Raw genomic sequence first — 27,261 nt, forward strand, 5'->3', positions numbered from 1 at the left:
TAGGTACATTCAAATGATGTGTATGCAGGGCACATGCGCAGATCCTGGCTATACACTTTCCAATTGATCCATTATTGTTGGATGCAAAATATTTGGAATGTTTTAAATTGTGTATGTGTGCAATGCGATTGATGATAAATCAATGTACCTATAATTTGTTATTGATCTGGGTGTGGTGAGTTATTGGGTGAATTGGTGGATTGTTTGAGTAGATAGAGCAGCTATCTGCCCTGGAAATTCCAGAAAGATGGTGTAGATTGTCTCTTTGGTTGGTGATGGCTGTACGGGCTATGCCCGTGGCTCCCAGTCTACCCAGTTATTGACATATTGGCATAGGGAGTGAGCAAGAGAAAGGCAGGGATAACATTTGCTAAATAATTGTATTGTTGAACAAAAGTTTGCTGCTCCCTAAACAGCCCACTAAAACTAGGACTGTCAGCTGACCTAGGTTTTAATAGGCAATACACCCGGAAAAGCACCACGAGCACGGAAAGAACTCGCAGCTATAACAACATAGCAAGTATGCACAGAAGAAAACCTAACCTCCATAGCCAAGCTCGCTGCCCATTGTTAACTCTCGGAACAATAAATCAGTAGACCCAATGCTTAAGTACAATTTGCAGCAGCACAAGCACACACACAAAACCACCACTCAGAGAATAACATCATCATCTTGAAGTATTTACAGCTGTTGCTCACAGAAGCACCATCAGAGCTACCCCTTAGAGCTCAGCCATAACATGAACATGATAGTGTGAGCAGACACACTTTCTGAACTGCAGACCATCAGTGACTGTACCCTTTGCACAGTGACTAATTACAGCAATAACACATCACCCACCTCAACTATCCTTTATTTGCCAAATGGGACAGCATAAGGGCAAGACACACATGCCCTATGCCTCTCAGCATTCCCCCCAAGCAACATTGTCAACAGCCGTGTAAGCTTCCTTTAATACTAGAAGCAGGTAGCAACATTTTGAAACTGGCATGGTATCCATATTATTTTTGTTTTCCCCGACATAGATTTCCAGGCTTTTCGCTGATGGGCCCTCATCAAAGCCTGACTGTTCCTCCGGAGAGACCCACGTTTTCCCAGGTTACAATGTTATGGTGCCCCATGAAACCTTATTCCCTGTTCCATAGAGAGGTTTGCTGCGCAGTCACCACCAGACTGACTAGAAGAGGTGGAATCACTGCATACAGGGACCACCATTAACTAACTGAGCCTGTGCCCTTGCTAGCCAAAACAAAGAATCAACAAAAAGCAAGTAAAGCATAATTGAACTTAAAAGAAACAGTGGGACCTGGATTTGTTTTATCTGTTGATTGAACTGACTGCTCCGGTTACTGTCCAGTCACTTTCCTGTTGAGGTGTGAATTCAACAAACTGGATAGCTGCATCGAAACTCATGTCCTGTAATTTGGCTTTTCGGGTCAGCTGCATCACCAGTGACTGCACAGCAGTCCTTGATTAAGGATCCTTTTAACTTCCACATGAGCACTGGCTGCATCACTAGACCTGCTACTACTGACCTCTTACCAAGCATTGTTGGCCATCAGTAAGAAATATTCTCAAGCTAACCAAACTGCCAGCTTCCACGCACTCTGATTGCCTTTGGAAAGGTGCCCAAGGGATCCCAAAGCTTTTGCTTTGGCCATGGTAATCCCTACAGCCATTCCCACTTGTCTCTCCAAAGAACATACTTTTGTGGGATCTCTTTGAGCTAGCTCGATCGTGCAGAAGCATTGGGGCTTGCCATTGGTAAATCTAAACAGTCCTATGAGAGTTAATGGCTTAATTAGAGATGTAAGTCAGCTCCTGGTGTAATAACACTGTCTTAACCAAGTGGGCCTTCAGCCACTTGATTCATCATACAATCTGTGCTTCCTTGCATCTATGAATGGATTTGGAATCCTGATAAACAGGCATTGGCAAAGTTGACTTGTTTGGTTTGTGTATTGCTAATATAAAGGCACTGCCATGCTCGGACTATTTTCTAACTCCTGCACTCTTAGGTCTAGGAAATACCATTATGGTAATGCCTGGCAAATGTGTATACCGTACCTATACAAAAGCCAACACCCTTGTATTTTCAATTGTCTGTTAGACCTTTGTTAGACCTAGTACTGCATTTACTTAATGCTATTTGATTGATTGACTATTGGGGTCTTCCAAACAGTTTTAACCCCATTCCTCTCTCCTAATTTAACTTGCAAAGTGTGTAGTATTTCATTTCCAGTGACTTCCTTTTAGACTAGGTTTTGGATGGAGTTGGGTTCTCATAGACCCATTACTAATGTGTATGGATTCTATATTCTCTGTGTATGAACGCTTAGTCTGTTTATCATTTGCAGGTTATTATTTTAGCACAGACCTAGCTTCAAAAGTGCTTTACAAGTCCTAGAGGGAAAGACACAGTAAGGAAAGCAAAGATGCAAGGGAGTGGGGAGCCAAGAATGGGGGAGTGGGAGGGAGGGCAATTTGGCAGCATAAGGGTTCTACAAACAACCAGGGGAGGAAACTGGGAGGAGCAGATCACCCAGTCTCAGGTAAGGTGGGAAGTGGAGGCTGCGTCAACCTCGGTGTTAGGGAGGAGCCATTCCTTGAAGAAGAGGGTCTTGTGCTTTTTCCTGAAATGGTGAAGTTAGGGGGAGGGTCTGTTGTTGACATGGAGGTGGTTCTAGAGACTGGGGGCATAGACGGAGGAAGCCTGACTTTAGGTTCTTTCCTTCCTGCAACAGCACACTTTAAGTCTGCACAAGTCCTTACTTCTGGTGGATTGTAGGCCTCCGGAAATGCAGAGTTTCTCAGTGAGGTATATTGGGGACTTCAGGGTGACAGCTTTGTAAATGATGAAGCAGGATTTGAAGATAAGTACTTGCAGCAGGCGCCAGTGAAGTTTGGTGAGGTCCAGGGTGATGTGCTCGAATTCGCTGAGTCCTTTGATGAATCGTGCTGCAGCATATAGCACACATCTCAGGGGTACCAGGGTAGTCACTGTAAGGCCTTGCAGAAGGGCATTTCCACCATCCATGAGGGCGAAGACCAACTCTAAGACGTGTGAGAAGCCTGAGGGCATCCTTACTTCTTTTTCCCCCAAATTCCCCCTCTCAGGTGGCCAGGAAAAGGCCATCGCTTTTGGATCCCGGCCCTGGGGGTGGATATGCTAGGGAGGATCACCTGGGTGGAGGGAACTTGGGGAATGGGGAGAAGATGTCATCAAGTGAGACATGTTATCTCCCCTTTCCCTTTCACAATGAGCCCTCTATCCCTAAAGACTTTGTGGGATATTGTCAACCCCTTCCCCTCTCCTCCTTTCAATCTGTTTCCCAGAAACAATATTTTAGTACTTGGACGAGGAAAAGACCAACTAGGAGGACACATCCTCATTTCATGGAAACACACGTACATCAGAGACAAGACAGATACAAAGGCCCTGTTTGTTAAATCAGACAATTTCAAACACGACCCTGGTACTGAGAAGAGGAAGAGGACTATGGAGGCATACCAGAGAAACAACAAGGCATGTCTGCATAATGGAGTCCTCCAAAGTCAGGCAAGAGAACTCAACGACCCACACCTGGGTTCACTTAACACACCTGAACTATATACAAATGTTCGCCGTTCAGGAGGAAAAGGAACAGGCTGGAGGAGAGGAAGCTGGAGACTCAGGAGGCTGGAGCAGTGCTGCGCAGAAGAAGAGGAAGCCGTAGATGTGCTCGGCTGTGTGAGGGTCTGGAGGTCCTGCCATCCGCCAAAGCCGGTCTAGAGGGGAGAAGCAGTGGAGCTCCCTGTGACCGCAGCTGCCGCTGAGAGCAGTTGAGGAAAGCGGGTGGTACGTGCAGTGCAGACCACAAGTGAAAGGCAGAGCTCGTAGAAGCCGGGAAGTGGCTCAATCCTTGAAAAGCCTGTTGCAAAGGACGCCAGAAGTAAGAACGCTGCCGTATGCGACTTGTGAGTGCAGAACCAATATACACTCTGACCGGGGTGCTTCGGTAACATTTAGTAAAGTCCTTTGCCTCTGCCAAGTTGTGAAGCAGCAGCGCCTCGGCTGGTGCCGCGGCGGCCGCGGCATGTAGCCGGCCCACACGAGTCGGGAGGCGCTGCCATGTCTGCGGCAGGAGAGGGGAAAGGGAAACCCGCGGTGGTTAGCCACGCGGCTAATACCGCTACGGGTGGCCACGGCAGGGCCGCGGAAGAAGCCGCTCGGCACTCACCTGTTCGCCCCAGTCCAGGGGGGGGGGGATGCAGCGTTCACGACGGCGCCGGGATACGGGGGTGCAGCGCCCGGCTCGCCGGCCCCGTGCTGCTCATGGCGCTGCCGGAGCTACACGTTGCAGGGGGGGAAGGCCCAGCGTCAGGATGCGTCCCTACACGTCACGGCCACAACCGCATGGCCAACACTACCGCCCTCCACCACCAGGGGAACGGGACCAACACCACCGCCCTCCGCCACCAGGGGATCGGGAAGAACGACACGCTGGGATGGCAACCCTTAAGAGAGGTGGGACCATGTCCCGGGAACCAATGAGAAGGGGGTTAACTCAACCCCTCAGTGATTGGTGGGGGCTTGATACCTCCGGCTGTGATAAAAGAGCGCCCAGGGAGACTAATGGGTTGTTCTCATTCCACAGGACACGGGGAGGAGAGAGGAGAGCGAGCCAGAGTGGTGGGCCTATCCGGACAGCGGCTCGAGATAGGACCAAGCCAGACCCAACGCCGTTGTACTACAGGAGGACAAGACACCGGTGAAGCTAACCGGGAGGACTTAATAGTTATTCTTTCAGCATTTGCTACCTTAAGCCAGAATAAATATTGTTTTAGCACTTGCCTGTCTCCGACTATAATTCCACCCTTCACACAAGTGAAAGGTGAAGTAAGTTAAAGTACTGTTGAATGCTGAAACAAACATTGTTACAAATCGAATGAAGTGCAACCAATTGAAGGCACTTGTGAATACCAAAAAGAGTAAAAATGAATGGAAAGCAATTGTGAATACTGCACAGAGTAAAAAAGGTATTGAAAACACTTGTGAATGCCGAAACAAAGCTAGATAAATGCTCATGAGAGGAGCGAAAGAAAAGAGTAGAAATGTACAAGTGAAATATATAAAGGCAAAGTCCAGAGAGTACTAAAGAGGTACGAAGATGGAAACTTAAATCTGACCCAAAGTCCAGAGGGGGCCCAGGCATGACAAAGTAAGAGAGAGTTGTGTTGGTAAGAGCCTGACTTGTGATGGCAAGAACCAGAGGAATATAACCAAGAATAATAAAGTGCATGGTGGCTAAAGCAGCCACAGGACCGTGTCTAGATCCTGTGACAATGAGGAATCAAATAAGCATCACTGTCAGAGAAGTGCTGATGGAAACAGGAAGACAGGGTATCGGTTGCGTGACCTGTAATGGGTGGACCATGTGGTCCTACAACTGCGCCTAGACCTAGTACCCAGTTTGGAAAAATCCAAGGAAAGCATATTTGAAGTTAAGCTCATGTGTTGCTACATCTTGGTTTGAGAAACTGAAAGTAAGAAACAGAACTGTGTCGATTGTGAAAAACCAAGGAAAGCATAACTAAAGACCAGCTTATAGGTTGCGATATCTTTGCCAAAGAAACTGAAGAAGAGAAATAGAAGTGTAGCATCTTTGAAAGCTGTGTACTTTTTGAGCTTCTGACAAAAGAAGTCTCAGACTGGGAAGAGTCCCAGGGGATTGTGTCAATTTTGAAAGTTGAAGGTTTTGAACTCTTGGGGAAGGAAACTCTGATTTGGGAGGTGTCCCAAGGAACTGTGTTTTTGAAAGCCGGAAGTTTGAACTCTTGGAGAAAGAAAGCCCTGACTTGGAAAGTTTTCCAAGGAACTGTGTTGTTTTGGAAGCAAGATGGTTGGTACCCGTGGGGAAGGGAATCCCAAGACTTTCAGAACTATATTGAACTTGGGGAAAGGGAAGGTAATTCTAAGCCAACAGCTGGAAGAAGCTCTGAACTTTATTTTTAACTCTATTCTTTTGAGACTGACATCCCTACACATTGTATACAGTACATGTTTAGGGCAATGATATGTTTTGGACACAGACAGAGACTTAAGTTGGACATCCTGACACAGACTATCCTTTGTTTTCTTTAGGCAGGAAAATACCACTTTAGCATAGGGCAAGTTAGGCCTTACTCCACCCTCCCTTTTAAGTCAATAAATATACTTTGAGTACACATTTGAATCTGTTGTTTGTGTCTTGCTTCATGATGCCTTCACAGACAGTAAATCTGCAGTTGGTTTCTGAGGTAAAAGGCTTGATTTAACACAGGAGAAAAATGTATCAAGTGATTTGTGTCTTCCTTGCTATGTGCTGCATGAAGGAAAGGTGTCTGTCAATGTCAAACCTAAGGGACTTGGCAGAGTTGGCCTCCTGGGGTGTGATGCCCTCCAGCTGCATAGCAGAGAGCCCAATCTGGAAATTAGGGTTTTGGTCAGCAGTAGGAATTTGGTCTTGGAGGGGTTGAGCTTCAGGTAAGCACTGGACATCCAGGAATCAATCAATGTAAGGCAGGCCTTGAGCCTGTGGATGTCTTCGATTGAGGTTGAGCTGCGTGTAATCTGCATATTGGTGAATGTGGATATTGTGTGGAGCCAGGAGCGTTCCAAGCATTTTCACGTAACGGCTCAAAATCAAGAGGGAGAGGATGGATCCTTGGGGGGAGGAGGCACCTCCACAGGTAATTGGTCAAGTTGGTGATCTGGAGTAATCCATTTGGATGTATTGGTGGCAGTTAGCAAGGTAGGATTTGAACTAACTGTGGAAGATCGTGCTGATCCCCATGCAGCAATGTAGAATGTCAGTAAGTGTGTGGTGATCTACTGTGTTGAAAGTTGCTTTGAAGTCATTGAGGACCCAGGAGACCAGGATAGCCTTCGTCCACTATAGTAAGTGTATCATTGAGCGCCTTGATGGTTTACGTGCTGCATCTGGGTTCAAACCTAGATGGGTAGGGCTGAAGGAGATTGTGGCTTTAATGTGTTGGGCGAGTTGCATGCCTATTACTTTCTCAAGGATCTTCCCTAGGAAGGGAAGATGGTTGATGGGGCGGTAGTTGCTGAGGTCGTCAGGGTCCAGTGTTGGTTTCTTGAGAACTCAGAGGATTTGTCCAGTTTTGAGAGTTGAGGGTAAGGTGCCTTGAGTGAGAGAGCTGTTGATGACTGTTGGTAAGGGAGGTGTGATTCAGTCAAAAGGGTCTTATGAATGAGGCAGGGAGGAAGTTGTCCATGTATGATGTGGCCTTGAGGGAGGCGAAGGTGGAAGTGCGGTCTTCCATAGTGAGCAGCCTTACAGGTAAGGGGTGTGTCGGTCACTTTTACTCGCTAAACATAGGCAAATACTCTCAAAAAAATTAAATTGCAGAGTATAAAAACGGTCAACAAATAATAGGAAAGAGACACGTAGAATTTTATGTCCCTGCTTTCACCCATACTAGTGGACCAGTAGTGCACATAGTGCCACAGGACGAAACTACTATCATAACTGCCTGATTGAAGAAGTAAATGTGTATCTTTTATTGTGTATGAATAACTAGGTGCAATGGAATTATTATTGTGAAAACATTTCTGTTTTCCAGTGAAAATATATTTTTACTCGCTTAAAAAATACTCCCATTGGGAATTGGACTTACATTTTTACTCCCTCAAAATCATTTTACTCCCAACTTTAAAAAATAGGGAGTAAATTACTCCCACTTGATAGTGGTTCAGGTAGTGGTGGTTTTGCGAGTTGGGATGTGTAGTATGTTGTGAGTTGTGGCGTTGTTGTCTGTGTTGGCAGATCAAGGTTATCTTGTTGATGAAGAAGGAATTGATGGCAGTGGATTTTTCGATAGACCAATGGTGGCAATTGTTGATGTAAAGCCTGTTAGCTTTGAAGAGGGCACTGCATTCATTGTTGGCTTTGGCTATATTATTTTGGTAGTAGTTCGCCTTGGCAGTGGTGATAAATCGTCTGCGTGTAGAACAGTGTTCCTTTAGCAGAGCGAGGTTGGATGTGTACCAGCCTGCGCTACAACACCACCTTTGAGAGAATTTTGGACAGACCTAGTGGACAATCTGTTATTACAATACTGGTTTGATTTTCTTAACCCCTCCTCAGAGAGGTTCTGAGAGAAAAAAATAACAATCACTTTCAGCCAATTAGAAACCAATCCATCTCTCAGGTTGTTTTCTATGAGGGAATGAATCCAGCATGAACTAATACAAGTCCAAAAGTAGCCCTTGGGAGAGAACTGGTAACCCTTTGTGAAGAATCCTGCAGATCCCTCACTGAAGCCCTGCTTAAAGTCGCCTCCCAAGTGGCCAGGGGAGGGAAGATGCTTCCTGATCCCAACCCTGGGGGTGGTGTACTGCGGGAGGATCAACCGAGTGGAGACAGCCATGTGTAGTGAGGAGACTCTGTGGGATGAGACACACTATTATTCCTCTGAAGGGGATATTCTTACTACTATGCCAGAAGAGGTCATGGCTTATTGTCATTTTAATATCTCCCAACCTTGTCAAATCTAAGGTGTTAAAACCTAAAGTTGTAACACCAAAGCATATTATACCTAAAGAAAGAGTATTTTTTAGCTCTAAAATCAAGTGCCCTCCTCACTACCATGGGTACACTACAGGGAATAGTGAAAGTGTTGCCTTCTCTATACTTTCTCTTATAAAGTTAAAACCTACAGCCCCTCTGTCAAAATCATTAAGGGAATTAAATCTACCCTTAAAAATACACACGAAGCAGAAAAACCTAACTTTGAGAAAATACTACCTGTCCCAGAATCCCATAGGGACTGAGATGAAGAAGAGGGCTGAAGAGACATGTAGAAGTGGAGGACCCGCAATTAGGCCTAACAGCCTTTGCCATAGTCAGGCAGTTGACAGTAATAGCTTGCACCTGAAACTAATTGCCCCACTTAAGAGGCATACAAGGCTGTAGCAGGAGCAGGAAGAGAAGAGAAGCTCGTGTAGGAGCTGGAGCAGAAGCTGGAAGGCTGGTAGTAGAAGCTGAAACAGAAGAGCACAAGGCTGCCAGTTCATGAGAAAGTGTGATCACTTAAGGGACGCCGGGACGTGGAGAAAGAAGATTTCACCTGCAAGTTGTGAGCGGGACCTGTGTTCACAAACCCTGCCTTGCCGTGGCTGCACTGAGAGAGACGTGCTGAGGTGCGCCTAGTGGCTGTAATTGCAGAGTTGCGACCATGCTGAGACCTGAGGTCCGTAGAAAAAAGCAAGCCAAGGGACAGAGCAGTGAAGGAGGCTGCCCTTTGGCGGTGCCGGACCTGAGACACCCATGCTGCAGGAGGGTATGGGTCCCAAGTGTGCTCAAAGCCGTAATAGAAGAGGAAGAAGTCGGGAAGGTGAAGCAGCCCGCAACCGCAGTGTTTCTGGAAACGGTGAATGAAGCATGCCGTTAAGGTTCACTCTGAAAACCTTGCCGGTAACAGTTACCAGCTCTAAACTGACTTGTATAAAAGTAGAAGCAAGTATAAACTGTCCCTCATTGTGAAGAGTCTTGATGACAGTGGAAATGTGTCATGCGCACTTCTAGTAAGAATGCTCGCTCATGATGAAAAGCATTTTATTACCCGTTGTTGGACAATTAATGTTTCCAGGGAGGTTGCATGTCTCTAAAAAAGGGGAGCCACTTTCTAAATCACTCCGAAACCCTAACGTTGACTTTCACAATTGTTACAAGTCTTTACAACATTAAAGGAAGATCGTGTGTAGCCAATTATGATTCCCGACCATTGTTAAAAAGTGTCTCTGTGTTAATATGTGGGAATACAAACACTCAGGGCCTCATCACGAGTTGGGCGGTATCCCGGCGGTATTCCTGCCGGGATACTGCCTGTGCTAATAGCGCTACTGCCAACGGGTCCGGCACTGTTAGTGCTGGATCACGGGTTTTGGCAGAACGGGAATTCCCCATTCCCCATTGGGCCCATTTGGGAATTCCTCATTCCCCACTGGGCCCAATGGGGAATATTCAGCGTGACTACCATCAGCGGTATTGCTGCAGCGGTAATTGCACCAAAAATTGGCAAATTTGCAATGGATTTACCCCCAGCATAGAGCTGGGGGTAAATCCTGTCAAACCTGTGATTTGGCAGACCCTTAAATGCAGCGGTAATAGCGTTACCGCCGCATTTAAGGGTTACCGCCAAACTCGTGATGACCCCCTCAGTTATTTAAGGTTAAAGATCTACCTTAGAGTGGTTGCATGTGCCTACATCTGGTTCTCCTTTAAAGAGTGCACCTTGTTAGATTAAGAAGTAGTATTCTTTAAACCTAGAAGTTCTTGTATTAACAGGAAGAACATACATTACCAAAGCCAAGAGGCAAACCTTTCCTATAGTGAAGCAAGCCTTGTTTAAATCTATCCACCTCATTTGTGAAGTTGTTAAAAGTCCAGTGTCCTCTGATACAAGTGTGACATTGTTAACTGAAGTTGGAAGTGTGGCAAAACAGCTTCAAGGTAGCTACTGGAACCAAGAAGTTGTGAATACGCTGGGTAAGGGAACTGGGTGCTTGTAAGACGATTCAGCAAATAATCTGAAATGCTGAGACTGTTGAAGTTGAGAGAAATCCATTCTGGAAGTAGAGGCAGATTATACTGGTGGCAGTAAGATAGGCAGAAGAGGCAAAGAGGCTGCCCTTTTCTTGGAGCATAGGAAAGAAGAGTGCCTTACCTACCTGTAGAGGCCGAAGAGTCTTGTCCTTAATGTCTAACAAGTCTTGATGTACAAAGTTGAAGCAGAAATACCAGAACTGTGGTTGTGTATAATACTGTCAGTGGATGTTACATAGCAGTTGGTTGAAGTAGTGGCATACTATGGAACAAAGGAGTCTGTTCCCATAGTAACAGTAGTAGAAGGGTGCTCGTCAAGAGGAAAGCAACCTCCCAAGAAGAAGCATCCTGACAATTATACCAAATGTACTGCAGAGGTTATGAACACTTGTAGAGTTGGAGACAGTGAAGCCTCTAATCCATTATTTGAACTGTAGCAAAACAATCTGGCAAAGAGGATACCCAGGATTACCATTGGTGCTATTTTCCTGGCTGGAATTGGAAGGGGGTCTTTTTTTAAACTGAAAGTTGCAGAACTGTACCAGTGGATTTTTGTTTGGTGAACCTTTGCTTCATTTGGAACTTACAAGCACAGGTTCAAGAATGTAAATTTCTTTTTGAACATTTGGGGAAATTGACTTTGAACAATCCTGGGGAAGGGATTTACCCAGGACAGCTGATGGTCTCTCCAAAGTACTGATTATTTGTTGTTTACTCTTTTATGTTGTTTATAATTCACTTTAAAGTATTAGTTGTTTAGTGTGAGGGCCAGTTTGCTTATGTTAGGAGTTATTCCCTTAGTCTTTAGACAATGTAGGGAATTCCCTGATAAAGTAGGTTTAGCACGGATTTATTTGAAAACTTTTTTCTTTAATAAAATGCTTATTTTTGAGAAAAACACAAGCAGCTTTCTGCCTCGCATTACTGACCCCTCACACTTTGTACCAAAAGGTTCTGTTTGGCCATCAATGTCATGGTTCACGCAAACAAGGTGATTCAGAACCAAATGACACTCTGGTACTTTTCTGCGCTGTACCCTTAACTTGTAACTGCCACCAAATGATGAACTTGCATTCTAAGAGATGTAAAGTTGTTTTCATTATAAAGTACCTGTATGCCAACGTTTACTTTATTGAAAGACATACCGTGTGCTACCATGCATTCATGTCTACCCTGCTCTTCTCATTAACCTTGATTTTCCCGGCCACTGCCATTAGGTGATGATCCAAGGGATGCTTAAGGAACAACTGTCTCCTTAGGTTTAGGAAGGTACCCTGAACATGGAGCAAAGGTAATTTGCCCTAACCCACATGGAATTGTTACTATCTATATAGTCTTTACACCTACCTACAAACCTAATTTTTAAAACAACAATGGTAGGAATTTTTTAGAAACATATGTACCTCAATTTAAAATAGGTTGGCCTGTGTATACATTTTGCCCATATCATTTTCACCATTGTTTTTCTCAATTTGCCTTTTCTTGTTTTATGTTTCACTTGAAATGCTTATCGAGTGTGTCTTGCCTTGTAGTATTGGATTTTCCTTGGTCTTAACTTTCTCTTTGAGTCTTGCATTCCTGATCAACAATTTTCTGCAATCTATGGAAATTAATTAAACCGTACCTGAAGACTAAAAGTCAAATAAAGGTATTGAAATCAATTAATTAAACAGGCACCACTATTTTCTAGGCGACACCGTTTTTATCTGGCCTAGACGTCACCCTATGTATGAATTTTTATGTGCAATCCACTCTACATCAGAAAGTTGTACCAGCCATAGAGCCAGGAAATGACTTATTTTTATATGAAAATATACATTTAAATTTCCATAGTGCAAAGAAAAGTGCACGCTGTAAAAAACACAATATCCGTGCATTCATGTTTCATTTTCTAACTGCAAAGAGCAGAAGGTGCAATCCTGCACCACCACCTCTTGTTTCTTTTCACCTAATGTAAACTTTTTTTGTCCAACACTTAATAATTTTAGTAGCCCATTTCTAGAATCTATGTTTCTCAAATGCAGGATGAGAGGGACATGGAACTATTGGGTGACCGCGCAATATGATTAGGTGGGGAAGACTGCATTCTAACTCTGGTCTCCAAGCTCCAATTCAAAATCGTAACCGTAAAACCACTTTCTTGGCCCACAAACAACAGTAATTCAACACTCATTGCAAATAACATATAATCCTAATGAGGTAGGACAAAACAAATCCAATACAATTTCTTCAGCAGTCCGCCTTGAAGATAAAAGTTAGATAATTAAGGGAGCCAAAAAGAAAGCAGTGATAATGGAGGTAGGTGCAGAGTATTGTTGTCTTTCTCATATGTGTGTGCATATATAGCCATGGATAGTTCCCTCTCCACACATCATTTGCATACACATTTTTGAAGTTGTGCCAAATGTCTCAATCAAATCAGGGAGTAGGTCTACATGGTCATCTCAATTCTGTTTAAATGCAAATGTTATGCTAAGCCATTAAAGTAAGGCTAACAGATTATATTTGCTGAACACATAGCAAAACCTCACTCTGTAGGGCTCGGCAGTATGTTTTTCTATTTGTGGCTGCACGTGGCGATGGCTGACAGATGGTGGATCTGCTAAGTTCAGCATGTGTGTAGTTTTGGCCCAAGGTTTCAGGCCCTGTGCTAGTTAGTGCAGCCTTGTGAGCCACCTGGCACTGGGCATAGTAGCAACTGTTAGAATGGAAACTACAAGCCCACCATGTATCAACATATTTTCACTAGAGACCCTTGCAGATAATGCCTCTTGTTTTATATCTAGTTTGTTATTGCTAGTCTTACTAACCAGTAATATTAATTACACTGAGCCCTATTTCACTAGTCACAGTACTTATTAGATGAAGGCGATTAATGTCCAGAAGAAGGGGCAACTACATTAGCCGATTAAATTGTACAAACACTATTTCTACTCTGTCCCCCTGTCCTAGGTATAAATCACATGGGATATTGCCCATAATTGACTTTGTCTATCCAAGAACGACCCCAAACAGTTGAAGACACAGGTCACGCAGTTGGGTGATAGGGGCGAAAGCTAGTATTGTGATGAGGAAGGATAGAGAGTTGCATAAGGAAAATTACTGGGGTGCAATCCGAACATTAGCACTTAATCTTTCTCCTCATCACAGGCCTTCTCGTATGAGGATATACCATGGAGAGACCAGTCTGCGAGGGACCCCACTCGGTAGCTGAGCAAATCTCTTTCAACAGGCATGATAGATAGGAAGTTCCAAAAGGTGACAGGCCATAAATCACTCAGCAATTATCGAAATAGTACTCCCAGAAGCACTAATGGGGTAGCCACAACACCAGTGCCCTCCATCGATTAGTGTAAACCAAGATACAAATTCCCAGCCACAGGCAACTCATCAAACTTGGAGGAGGCGAAAAGGCACACGGACAACAAGCGAAATCGGGTGCTGCCACAAATAAAGCAGGTAGGTCTTCAGGCCGGATGTTCACAAATTCAGTCCCATCTGTGCAGGGAGAATGCTCAAGTGTTACTTAGGGGGGGGGGGAGAGGGAAATAACTGTGAACATGTGATATCCCAGTCCATATTTTAAGAAAAATTAAGTTGCCCACACTGTTTTCTTTTCTGTTAACTTAAAACTGCATTATAGTTGATTAAACACCTACCAAAGGGAGGGGTCAGAAATAGTACTGCATTCTTAAGTAAATATTAATAAGTGGCTAACTTCAGAAAGTCTGTCCCCAGAATATCCTCCATCAGTGAAGCAGAACCTATTCCACTCAGAAGACCCTGATGTCTGCATGCTGCTTAATCATCCCAAATGGCTCTCCTGGTCAAAGAGATGGCCAAAGCTGTCACACCTACTTTCTTACTACACACCGAAGGACATTTTAGAAATGGGCCAGAGTTATCAAGAATGTAGCCCCCTCTCCAACCCACAAACCTCGGGATTGGGCTAATACTAGGCAGCAGGGTGAGAGGGAGGTCGGTGATGAAAGTTGGATAGCCAGGTCCGAGCTGGAAACAGAAAAAACACACCTTCAGTCATATTTCCTAATAAGGAAACCAAAGAGTTATTTTGTCTATCACACTCCACGAGCCATGTCCACTTTCCCCAAATAAACCCCAACGGGGAACTGTCCTAGAGTCCTCTAGGGTAGCAGACTGCATGTCTAGGCTATAAGAGGACAGCAAAGGCAGATATCTCCATAGACTATCAGTAATCAATTTAAACCAAAAGGGATGGCTAGATACAGAGCAGCATCCAGCCACTACATCAGAGAAAACCAACCACAGAAAGAGGCTAAAACTGTTGTTTTTTTTACATTTTAAGTGCTAACCCAGTTAACTGCTTCCTGGACATAACTCTCCCCTCTTGCGATAAAGACTTTGACAAGGCAGAGGAACTAAGTGGAGTGAGACGACTCATCTCGAGGTATTCCTCCAGAGGTTTCACTGTGAGAGCACTCCTATCACCATGAAAGGGAAATAACCTCTGCCCTCACTCAACTCGTGTACAGTCATACTTCACAGCGCCTACTAGTCTCTCACATCTTCTCTGCTTGTCTTTCTCCCATTTCTTTTTTCACTCGTCTTCTTTCTCTTTTCTTCTTTCTCTTTTCATTCTGTTCCCTTATGCGTAGTCTAATTTCTTTGATTTTTTCTCTTCTGTCTCTCCCACCCTCTCGCCTGCAAACTTGCTCTATCTCTCCATCCGTCCCCTCTCTCTATTCCCTACTTCCCCTGAAAGTTTTCTCTGACTAAGCCTGGAACTGAGAGGGATGAAAGAATGGTTAACTGGCGTGCGTCCTGCCAGTTGTGGATGCTGACTTGTTTAGGAGGGTTTTAGCCATGTAAGGACAACCAGGAACTTGAGAGAGGGCATATCACATAATGGTAAAGCGCAGACTTACGGGCACCATGGATTCAAGCAATAATGTTAAATGGAAGCTGAGATCACCTTTTAACCACTATTCCTAAAATTTTGTTATGAATGGTGGTCGACATTGTGTTATGGGTAGTCAGGACATGAGAAACTCACCCACGTGGGCTCTATACAGCGGTAGACCAGGTGAGGTGGCTCTCGTTATGGATAAAGGAATGAGAAGTGCAGGGGTTAGTTGTGTTGGAGACCTAAAGGGCCTGTTACATTGTATTGTAGAGTAGAACTGCAGCAGAAGCAACAAAAGGTCATGGCGATCATTTGCACCATAAGTAGTAGGTGTGTACCTGGCAATAGATTCAGAATCTTTCTATGTGCCTCACTATCTGCCTTCACATGCTTACTATGCTTTCTCTCTTCTTCTTACAGAACATGCTACAGGGGAGAAAATTAAAGGGGAGCAGAAGAATGAAGCACCAAAAAGGATCAAAGTAGAAGGTAAGTGCTGCAAAGTACATGTTTTTTCAATAGTTTTTTTAAAAATTCAGGTTCTTTATTTTATTGTTTGTGTTTCCACTGTTCAGCGTCTTATTGCACAACAATAGTGGCATATGCGCTCAAAAGGGGCTATAGATCAATGCCTACTGTCACTCAATATACACTCATATCTCTCCCCTGCCACTCTCCCTCCATCTTTCCCTCCCACTCTCCCCCTCAACACCTTTCCCTCTCCTCTCTGTCTCCCCTCTGTCTCTTTCCCTTTCCCTCTCCTGCTCTCCTCCTTCTCTCTTCCTCTCTTTCTCTCCTCCTCCGCTCTTCCTCTTTTATCTCCAACCCCCAAAAAGCACCCTCCTCCCTACCCCAGACGTCCCTACACCCTAGGTTACTCTGCAGGTTCTTATTCTGGATGTGGAGACCTGAAGGCGGTTTGCCTTCTGTATATGAACTCCCTAAAGTACATCCTCCAGTGGTTAGTGTTCTAAACTCGGATGTGCTGTACAAACATTTTGTCTGATTCAATCTCCTTCCTTTCATGCCAATACGATCCTCTCCCCCTCTGTTTCCTGATGGTCCTTCCTCACTCCTCTCCACCTCCACCCACCTTACTCTGTTTACTCCCTTTGTCCCTCCGATACCGCCCACTCCACCTGAGGTTCGCCTCTACCTACAACTACCACTCAAGGCTCCTCCTACTCAGACACCCTTCTTTCACTCACACAATGATTTAGCATTTACTCTACAGTCTCCTTTAAATCACAACTGCCACACTTTCACAAACACTCACAGCGTATTACCACTTGCGCTCACTAACCCAGAGGTGTCCAACTCCAGGCCTCGAGGGCTGTAAACGTGATGGGTTTTCAGGATAGCCCTAATCATTATTCAGGAGAGAAAAAAAATGTCCATGCTTTTTTGAAACTTGGTATGTACATTTATCTCATGAATATTAATGAGGGGTGCCCTGAAAATCCAACATGTTTCTGGCCCTCGAGGCCTGGTGGTAGACAACCCTGCACTAACCAATGCCTCGCCTTCTCAAGAAATCGCATCCACACTCCACTGCTTCTTCCTTCCTCCTGCTGGACTCTTGGTCTGCCGCCTCCTCCTCCTCTAATCTCACTCTAGCTAACCACATATTCCCGTTTCCTGCTGTCCGTTTTATGTACTCCCTCCTCCCTCCATTGGATTACTTGCCCTGGCCAATCTGGCCCTGCCTGCCCTACCCGGGAGGTTGTAGAAGCAGCAAAGTTCACAAATATATATTTGTATTAATAGTGTTATAGTTTATTACAAACTTTTTTTACTCTTTAAAAAGCAGCAAGGAGACCACTAGGGGGCGCGGACCATGACGGTCCTCTAAAGCTCACGCTCCATCACCACCGCAGGGCCTAGTCTGCCGTACTAATCCCCGGCCGGGATTTCAGAGCGGATCCAGGCGTGATCGGCCCCAGAGCGGTCTGCTCAGCATGAGACACCGGTGCGGAGACACCCTCCTGCGAAAATTACCCGCAATGATACGCTCGGGTGAGCGACTCAAAAGGGAGATAATAGCGGGGCTATTTCCAGCTGCCGGCGCCACCTGCCTCGGATCGGGGGAGTGACCTGCACCCCGACACCGGGAATCCCCGGGTGAAGACGGGTGGAAACAGGAGGTGTGGGAGCCCACCTCGGTGCCCACAGGAGAAGCGGGAAGACCGTGTGGGACATCCCAGCTGACGCGTATTACAAGGAGGGTGGCGGCGGCTGGCCTGCGTGCTGCGACGAGGAGCGGAAAGTCGAACCAGCGGAAGCGAAGGAGGCGCCCTCCGGCGCAACAGACGCCCGCCGGACCTCACTCGGGACCCTCCCTTGAGGCACCATCGGAAGCAGGCCGGAGCCTGGGAAACTGCGCCAGACATACGGGGAGCGGGAGGCCCCAGAGGGAGAGAGGTGAGAGGACGTCGGAGGAGACCCAGAGTGACGGGGCCCCCGGTCCCGTTCCTCCGGCACCAGTGGGGGGACGGGGCGTGGGTGACCACACCCACATGAGCTACAGAGAAGAGGCCAGAGACGGAGACCCCCGGCGCGTGCCACCGACACTCCCAACTTATCCCTGAGCAGCTGGGGAGCCCTAGGCCTGAGTGTTGGGCCCATAGAGCGAAGAGGTGGCGCAATTGTTGGAAGGGCCCACGGAACACCGCCAGGGGGGCCCAGCTGGACATACCCCCACTTGAGGATAGCGATCCTGGAGCAAGCCTCGCTCAACAGTGCAATTCTCTCGCTTCAGCGTTTCCGCTGGACTCCTTCACCACAGAGCAGGATCCCCAGACCTACCATGCCGGCAGAAGACGCCCCCCCATCTGTGGCGCTCACCAGAGAGGACCTTAAAGATATCCTCCAAGAGATCAAGGCAATACGTACTGACATTCAGGCCTCCGTGGTGGACCTTAGGGAGAGAGTAGACACCCTCGAAGAGAAAATGGAGGGGATGGAGAACAATCGAACAATCACCTCCAGACGGATCTACTAGATATGAAATACGATGCGAGGCTGACAGACTTGGAAATGAGGGAGGAGGATATGGTCCTGAAGATGGACAACCTCGAAAATAGGGAACGCCGGAACAATCTCCGTATTTATGGGGTGACCCAGCAGAAAGGAGAGACAGCAGCCGATGTGGGGCGGAAGGTACAGGGTCTGATAACCCAGCTCTTCGCGTTGGAAGGGGTAAGGAAGTCCAGCTGGAAAAAGACGATCGTGGAGGTGGCGGCGGAGGGGGAGGCCCCAGGTCGATTGTGGTGCGTTTTCTCCATTACAGAGAAAAGATGGAGGTTTTGGAAAAAGCTAAGAGACTTGGAAGCTTCCCCTTCGAAGGGGACACAATTAAGATCTTTCAGGACTTGTCTTCACTAACACTCACCCGCAGACGTGACTGTCGCCCACTTACACAGTGGCTAACAAGTCAGGTTATACGATACAGATGGTCGTTCCCGTTTGCGCTTTCCTTTGAGAGAACCGGGGTGGACTATAGAGTGATCAACGGTAAGGAGGCCTTGCAAGTCCTTCAGGTGCTAAAAGGGGACATCCAGACAGAGAGCAATGAAGAGGAGAATCGTGCAACGCCGCACGACAGTAGGGAACCAGAGGGTCCCAGGTCCACTAAGAAAAAAGCAAAGGGCAGAAGAAAATTCCAGAAACCAAATACCCCGACGAGGAATGAAGGAGATGTCTAAGAGCGGAGAACCACTCAGATGGTAGCAAAGGTAAAAGTTGTATTTCCCCGGCCGGGGACACAGAGTTAACTAAGGGAACTGCGTTGGGGAGCATAATTCCCACACAATGGCTTGTCCGTTGGCAGGCGTCCTGAACTTAGGAGGGATGGGGAAGGGGGAAAGAAGGGGATTGGAGTTTTCCACGATCAGAGTCAGCACAGATTCAACCAAAATCGGGACCAGAGCAGCCCCCGTGACGTTGGATGTGTGAGGATAGCAAGGCGAACCCCCAATGTTGGACAATGAGAACAGAGGCCGGGTCGAGACGCTTAGGTTGGGTTCCCTCAATGTGAAGGGGCTTAACTCGCCAGCAAAGCGCTCCCTGCTGGGGAGGGAGATGAAAAATGCAAGAGTGGACGTTCACCTGGTGCAGGAAACGAGGACGATAAAAGGTCAGGAGAGGGCCATCCCGGGAGTGCATGTGGGTCAGACTTTCTGGGCATCCGGCCACGCTAAAAAAGGGGGCACAGGCATCATTTTGCATAAAAACCAAAAGTTCACTGAAGTGTCTAGATGGGAAAGGGAGGACGGGAGAGCCCTGGTGGTGACAGGCAATCTACATGGCTCAAGAATCTCTCTGGCGGCAATATACTGTCCCAACGTTGGCCAGATGGATTTCCTCCGAGAAGCCCTGGGAGAGGTGATGTCAAAGGCCGAGGGACTCCTATTTATGGGGGGGGATTTCAATATCTGGGCCGATCAGGACCAGGATCATAGTGGGAAAGCCGCCCCCTAATCGGCAAAGGGAGGTGGCCACAGGGGGGCTTTCGGGATCTGATGTGGGAGTACGGGCTGGTGGACTTGTGGAGGGAACTACACCCAACCAGAAAAAGGTACACTTTTTTCTCTGCGGCCCATGGCACGAGAACCAGAATTGACTATCTGCACAAGGGGCATCAGCACATGAGTAGGATAGAATCCAGTGAAATAAGACCAGTTAGCTGGTCGGATCACGACCTGGTCTGGTCAGACATCAGTATATCGGGCCTGAAACCCAGGGAATCCCTATGGAAATGCAATGACTTCCTCCTTAGGGACGCTGTGTTTAAAGAGGAGATGACAACAGCGATCACTGTGTTCTTTGAACTCAATGATACGGGAGAAGTTAGCCATGAAATAGTATGGGAAGCGGCTAAGGCTATCTGGAGGGGCAGGCTGATTAGAGAGGGGGGCCTCCAAGAAAAGACTCAGGACCTTACGGGCACATAAGTTGAGGTCAGAGATACTCCGACTGGAGCAATCGGATGGATAGGAGGGAGACATGAGGGAGAGGGACCTGGATGATGCCAGAGGGAATAGAAGGGAATTAAGGGAACTGGAGATGGGCAAAGTGGTAGCTGGCCTACAACATCTCCACCAAAGATACTATGAGAAAGGAGACAAGGCCGACACGATGCTCGTGCCCAAACTCAGGGGTCAGAGAGCATGTAGGTGGGTCTCAAAGATAACAGGTGGAGATGAGGGGGAGGTGTCTGACCCAGAGAGTATTCCCGAACAGTTTGCAGGATTCTATGAGAATCTGTACGCAAGGGAAGGGAACATGGACCAGGAAGCGCTTAGCGTCAGCCCTGGACGCCCCTATAACGGAGGTACTCGAGGCGATTTCGGGTTTGAAGCTTGGTAGAGCCCCGGGTGAGGATGGGCTCACTGCAGGTTTTTACAAGCTTTCTAGGGACACCTGGCGGGTTTGAAAGCCCCCCCCATCTTTTGGTAAAGCCCTAATCACAGTGATTCCGAAGGAGGGGAAGAACCCGGCAGACTGCCGGTCACATAGACCAATCTCACTCTTGAACGTGGATGCCAAACTATTCACTAGAATTATTGCCACGAGGCTCGATGGCCATATGCCCGGGCTCATACATTCTGATCAGGTGGGTTTCATACAGGGGAGACAGGGGGCGGACACCCTTAGGAAGACCCTACATCTTATGAGAGAGGCAGCGCCAGGGGGGAATAATCCTGTACTAGTGTCAATCGACGCCGAAAAAGCATTTGACCGGGTAGACTGGGGATTCCTTCATGGTGTGCTCCAAAAACTGGGTTTTGGGGAAGGTATCCGTCAGGCGATTAAGGCCCTCTATGTGTTTCCATCGGCTAGAGTCACAGTGAATGGACGCCTGTCGCGTGCCTTCGATCTCCAGAGGGGGACTAGGCAGGGCTGCCCCCTCTCCCCGCTTCTGTTTGCCATGACTATGGAAGTACTCGCAGAATACATTAGAAGCTCAGTTGGGGTTCAGGGCATAGAGGTCGGGAACCGCACCTTCAAACTGGGACTCTATGCTGATGACATCTTGCTACATTTGAGAGACCCCACTAGGTCAGTCCCAGCTGCTCTACAGGTGATCGAGAGGTTTGGTAGCTATTCGGCTTTAAGATAAACATAGGCAAATCGATGATCTTCCCCTTCGCATCAGACACGGACAGAAACCTGGTAGAACTGTACCCCCTGGGCCTACATATTTGCACGGAAGGGATAAAATATCTGGGTATTAATATTGTTAGACCCCACGAAGATCTAAACCAGGCTAATTACCCTACCAATTACCCTACCCTGTTCGACAAAATATTTAAAGACATGGAGAGATGGGAGAAAAGCCAAATGTCCTGGATGGGTCGGATAAATGCCATAAAAATGAACCTTCTCCCCAGGGTGCTATACGTCTTCCAGATGCTTCCATTAGAGGCCCCGGAGTCACACCTGGTAGAAGCTAAACAACGAATGCTGAAATGTATATGGCAAGGCCAAAAACCCAGAGTGGGATATGAAACCCTCACTCTCCCCAAGGAAAGAGGAGGACTGGCCCTCCCGGACCTCTAGACCTATCATAGAGCGGCCCAGCTCAGAGCGTTAGCCCTTTATCTTAGAGAGGACCCCAACAAACAATGGATATATCTGGAGAACTTCTACCTGTGCCCTGTCACAGTGGGAGAGTGGTTATGGGTCCCCCTGAAAAAGCTACCTAACAGAATAAAGAACCATCCGATTCTGGGCACTATGTGGAAAGCATTGGCAGGAAAGGGTCAGAGAAACAAAATAACCACATGGCCCTCCCCTTTGAGCCATATTTGGTCTACTCCAGTATTGGAAGAAATACCGGGTCATGAACACTACCATCCTTGTTCGATGCTGGACTTTGCAGGGTCGGACAACTCGTGAGGGAGAAGTTCATAGGTATCCAGGAACTGGAAGAGGCATTGGGAATTGGTACCCTCTCCCCCCTCCTATATCTACGACTTAAGGGAGTCCTAATGAAACCCGCCCTAAAACCATGTGTACAACGAAAGCTCACCCTGGTTGAAGGGATCCTGGACACCCACACAGAAATGAAGGGACTCGTATCTCTCCTTTATGGTGCCCTCCTGACTACTCGAGAAGGTACAACCAAAAGTCTCTGGAGAAAATGGGAGGCTGACCTGAACATTAAAATTGGTGATAAACTCTGGGGACGCCTCTGTAGTAGGGCATACAAGACCTCAATCTCCTGCCAGTATAAGACACACGCTGTGAAATTGCTCCACAGGTGGCAGTTTGACCCAATCAAACTCTCTAGGATGTTCCTGGATGTTGTCCCCATGTGCTGGCATGGCTGTGGAGAAAGAGCGAACTACTGGCACATGTGGTGGTCATGTGAGAGGGTCCAAACATTCTGGATGGAGGTCCTCAGTTGGCTGAAGGAGGCAGGGGAGGGACCATACCCATTAGACCCCATGCTACTGATCTTTGGGTATCAACAAAAAGACGAACACTGGGAAAGGCTTCCGGATCTAACGCACTCCCTATTACTAGCGGCTAGAGCTGCCCGAGCCAGGACTTGGAAGAGAGCGGCCCTCCCCGGGAGGAAAGAATGGGTAGCAGTAGCCAAGGACATCTACTACATGGAGAAACTAATGAAAGCAATGCAAGGCTCGAGCTCGCATACAGACTCCGAGTGGCTACAATTCATGGCGGCGTTTGGCGACTTGGGCAAAGGGACCCCATGACCTCATGGGCGCCTGACCTGGCCCCGCAGAACCTACTGGAGCTTAGAACTCTTGGGACTTGACTCAAGGGGGTCAGCCTATCATCGAGGATCGTGAACTCGGGGGGGGGGGGGGGTGCTGCCTAGAGACGTTCCTGAACGATTGAACTGAATCTGTGCTTCAAGATAAGAAGTGGGAAGGGTGGGGGAGGGCGGATGGTAGAGAATCGGGGCCCTCAGGGGTCAGTGTTGGGGGCATGAGCCCAAAGTTGTTTAAATTTGATGTGCTGCGTATTCATGTTGAAAAACTAATAAAGTAGATTTACAACAAAAAAAAAAGCAGCAAGACAGGAAAGGACGAACATCCCTCTTTCATTACTCAGTTCACAAATAGGTTAAGTCCCACCCACTTTCTCTGCGCTGGTATGACGTGGAGCAGGAATGTTAGCTCGGTAAACTGAATATTCATGTTCATGTTGGGGTGCCTCAAGGTCGGCATGCCTACGCTAAGAGAGAGGTGTTCAGGTGTCTTTGTTCCCCTGTTGACTCCCTGGTGGTCTAGGGACTCTTGTCAGTGGTTGCGGGGAGTTGCTTTAGATGCATCAGAGTGCACCCCAGCTTCCTCTACTGCTACATACGTATCCAGTAGCCAGGTCTCTCCCTCTCACTCACTTACTCTCACTCGCTTTGTTTCTAGTGGGAGAACCCTACTTGTGAGGGACACAGGTGGGCTGTTCTCGCTGAGTTTGGTCCTGACAGTGTCACAGACCTTGTGTGGCGTGGAAGTGCTTCCCTGTTGTAGCTCATCTTTGTCTCTATCCAGAATCCACATACCTGAGAATAATAGAGTCTGGCAATCCTTTTTTTTCCAGAGGCATTGTGTGAGACAAAGCAATACTTCACATGTAAAAGCTGACACAAGGTAGAGGAGGGAATTGATGCCCTCTCAAATGCCACTATCCTCCTCACTCAGGGGTAGGACTGGCTCTGGATGTTTCCTAGTAGCGCCTCCCACCCCCGACTCTGAGGGTCAGAGGGGTTATTACCCCCTCTTGTGTCACACACCTCTACCCTTTCTTCCGATTTCCAGCCTCTCCCTTCCACTGTCTGATTGGCAGTACCAGGAAATCAAATCAAAATTATCTTGCTTGGCACTCGACTGATGTTCCACTTTGAAAGAATTAGGTTGTAGTGCCAAGAACCATATCAAGATGTGAGGGTTTGTGTCCTTGTTTCTGGTGATCAATACAAGGGAAGCATGGCCTGCTGCTCGATTTAAATTGTCGACCTGTGAGGTAGTACCAGACATTGGGCACAACCTATTATATGGCATGGTATTCTAATTCCACTATGAGATAGTTCCTCTGCCCCAGTAAAGGTTTCTGGCTGATATACATGGTGGGTTTTCCTCCTCCTCGTCCTGTATTTATGATAATGCTGCCCCAAGTCCAATAGTAGAAGCATTGGTTTGTAAGATAAACTCTCAAGAGAAGTCTGACACAGTCAAGACTGGGCTTTGGCACAGGGCTTCCTTAAGTTGGTCAAAGGTGGCTTGTCTAGAACTGTCCCACCTGACAATATTTGATGGCTATTCCCTAATCAGTCAGTTAATTGTCCAGTCTTCTCAGAAAAGTGTGGTATGAAGCATCCGTAATAGTAGCCAACTAACCAGAGGAAAGCTCTTATGACCTTTTTTGTGATTAGTTTTCTTTTTTTAAAATGGCTTCGACCATGGGCTGTTGAGAGAGTACCTGTCTGTTACCCACTTGAAAGCTTAGGTACTTTACATTGAAATTCAATGTTACTCTCATTCTTTGGATTGGATTGTTGACTTGTCAGAAGCAGACTCAGGATAGCTGGTGGTGTGGCTTGACACGTCGCTAGATCATTTCCTCTTGCTTTTCCTTCCAGAGCGGCATTCGGCACTCGGTGCAGCAGTGTCCCAAGCAGTGTCCCTCGATACCGTCCTGCTCACTGTTGCCATTGCTGTTGGCGCTGTTGGCACTGTTGTTGTCTCCGGTTTTGCCTGTCTCCGTGCCTCTGTGGTCTGGTCTCGGAGGGTGAGCCTTTTGGGGAGCGTGAAGGAGGCCTGATAAAAGCAATGGGGCTAAGACTGCACCTTCACTTCGGATCTAGTCCGATGGAACTACGTTAATTGTAAAGCGGGATCGCGGCAGTTCTGCAATATCTGCAAATTTGTATATAAGGTTTATTGCCTCCCCGTTTTACGCCTGCCACTGTATGACCAGTTGTGTGAGCGGGTCGGGGAAACCTAGTTTGTGTATTTATTTATTTTGCCAAACAAGGAGGAGGGTGTCTGGCCACAATCCCTTTTGCGAGCCAGCGCCACCAATTGGCTACTGACTGTCTACTGAGCCCATTGATCTCCATGGAACGTCAATGCCCTCCAGCGCCTTCGACAGACTCAAGTTTTGTGTCCAGAAGAGGAGGGGGGACTAAAGGGGGAGAGACTGAGGCTGCTCCTTGAGCCGTCAGGCGTTCCCTGTCCCTCCTCCACGGGTCTCTGGTACTCTCCCGGAGGAGCATTTCGAGGACTGGCCGTTGGTGGCTGTTGGTGGCCATCAGTGTGTATGTGTGGGTTTTGTGCGAGCTTGTGGTTCTGTCGCCCCTACTCAGTATTTAATTTAGGGGGCGGATTGTTGTGGTCCCCTGTGGGCAATTGATATCTGCCATCTGCTACTCAGGCATCTTGCACTGTTTGTATGTCGGAAGGTTCAGTTGCACATTTAATACCAGACCTTGATGGTTCAGTGGTCTAGTGGTTCGTTCCCTCTCCAGCAATTTTTATATCTACGCAAGTCAAGGGCGCGCTATTGTGGACACTGTTTGGCTGTGCTGTGCATCTACTGTGCATCTGCTGTAACTGGCTCTGTTCCTGACTCCTCTGCCTACATGAGACCTTCGAGGCACAGATCCTCGTGTTTTTCACGGACTTCTACTGAAGAAAAAAGGCACTGTTGCCTTAAGAGCGACGGTCATTGTAGCTCCGCCCACTTTTCTACCAGGAAGCGGATAAAACTCCAACATCAACGCCCTTGCGGCGTGAAGCCTGCGCAAGTCAAGGGCGCGCTATTGTGGACGCTGTTTGGCTGTTTGCTGTGCGCGGGACGCGGCTCAACTAGAGTTTTGAAGAGGAGCTGCACTACGTGCTCAAGTCGCCCCCAGCCTCCCTAGGCTTGCGCTCCCCACGTCGTGTAAATGACTTTATCCGCCGAGGGACCGCAAACACGAAGGGAAACCCTCCAGCATTGTTGTATGCTGAATCCGTGGACGGCGCTGAAAGCAGCCACAGGTGAAAAGGTAAGCAAATCTACTGGCCGAGCACTTCTCGCCCCCTTAACGCTACCTGCAGCCTTACCAACAGCTCCAATAGCCCTGTCAATATCAATGTCTTCATAGCATGTTACTTCGTGCAGCGTCTCTAACGCCCCTTTCCTTCTGGTTGAACCACAATTGGAAGGACTCACTGACGTAGCCGTGAGTCAGCTGATAAATCAACTTCATAAACCCTGTCACGACAAGTATGTGACCGCACATGAAATTTCATCCGACATTGAAACCGTACCTGTATCTGCCTGTGAAAGGGTCCCAGCTGGTAATGACTTTGCTTTTCGCACATTTGATGTGCCCCCTGCTTCCAGTGAATTAAATACTGGTGCCCCTCTAGGCACAAGCTGCGATAAAATCCCTTCTGTCACTAGCTCAGCCTCAATTGCAATGATAGGTCCCGCTGGAAAAGACTGCAAACTGCCTTTATCATCAAGTTCTGGAAAGTTAAATACACCCATACAATCAAACGGGGCTCTCACCGAAAAAAGGCTATCATCATTTTTGGTTAGCGACAAAGAGCTATTGAAGATCTCGAATGCTGACGGATCTCTGTTGACTCTTCACCATCCAGTACCTCATGCTCCCTCTCTAAAAACCACAAAGCCAACTCTACCAAATACTTCAACCTGGTCATTTTCAGAAAATGGCTCACATGCTGAGACAGTCTGGCCTTCGACGGATAAATACCAAACCCTTGACCATCAGATATGCATGCAGGCGCCCTTGAGAA

General features: G+C 47.3%; 1 protein-coding gene across 2 annotated transcripts in view; it reads left to right on the forward strand.

Annotated features, from left to right (window-relative positions):
• LOC138569222 (uncharacterized) overlaps window positions 1–27,261 on the forward strand; it is a 165,993-nt gene that overhangs the window by 43,257 nt on the left and 95,475 nt on the right. For both annotated transcript variants that reach the window (XM_069647014.1, XM_069647013.1), the window contains exon 5: window positions 15,899–15,967. In XM_069647014.1, coding sequence (XP_069503115.1) covers window positions 15,899–15,967 — 69 coding nt within the window. The remainder of the gene's footprint in view (window positions 1–15,898; window positions 15,968–27,261) is intronic.

The sequence above is a fragment of the Ambystoma mexicanum genome, chromosome 2q, assembly GCF_040938575.1.
Source record: "Ambystoma mexicanum isolate Mex_15411 chromosome 2q, UKY_AmexF1_1, whole genome shotgun sequence".
Lineage (NCBI taxonomy): Eukaryota > Metazoa > Chordata > Amphibia > Caudata > Ambystomatidae > Ambystoma > Ambystoma mexicanum.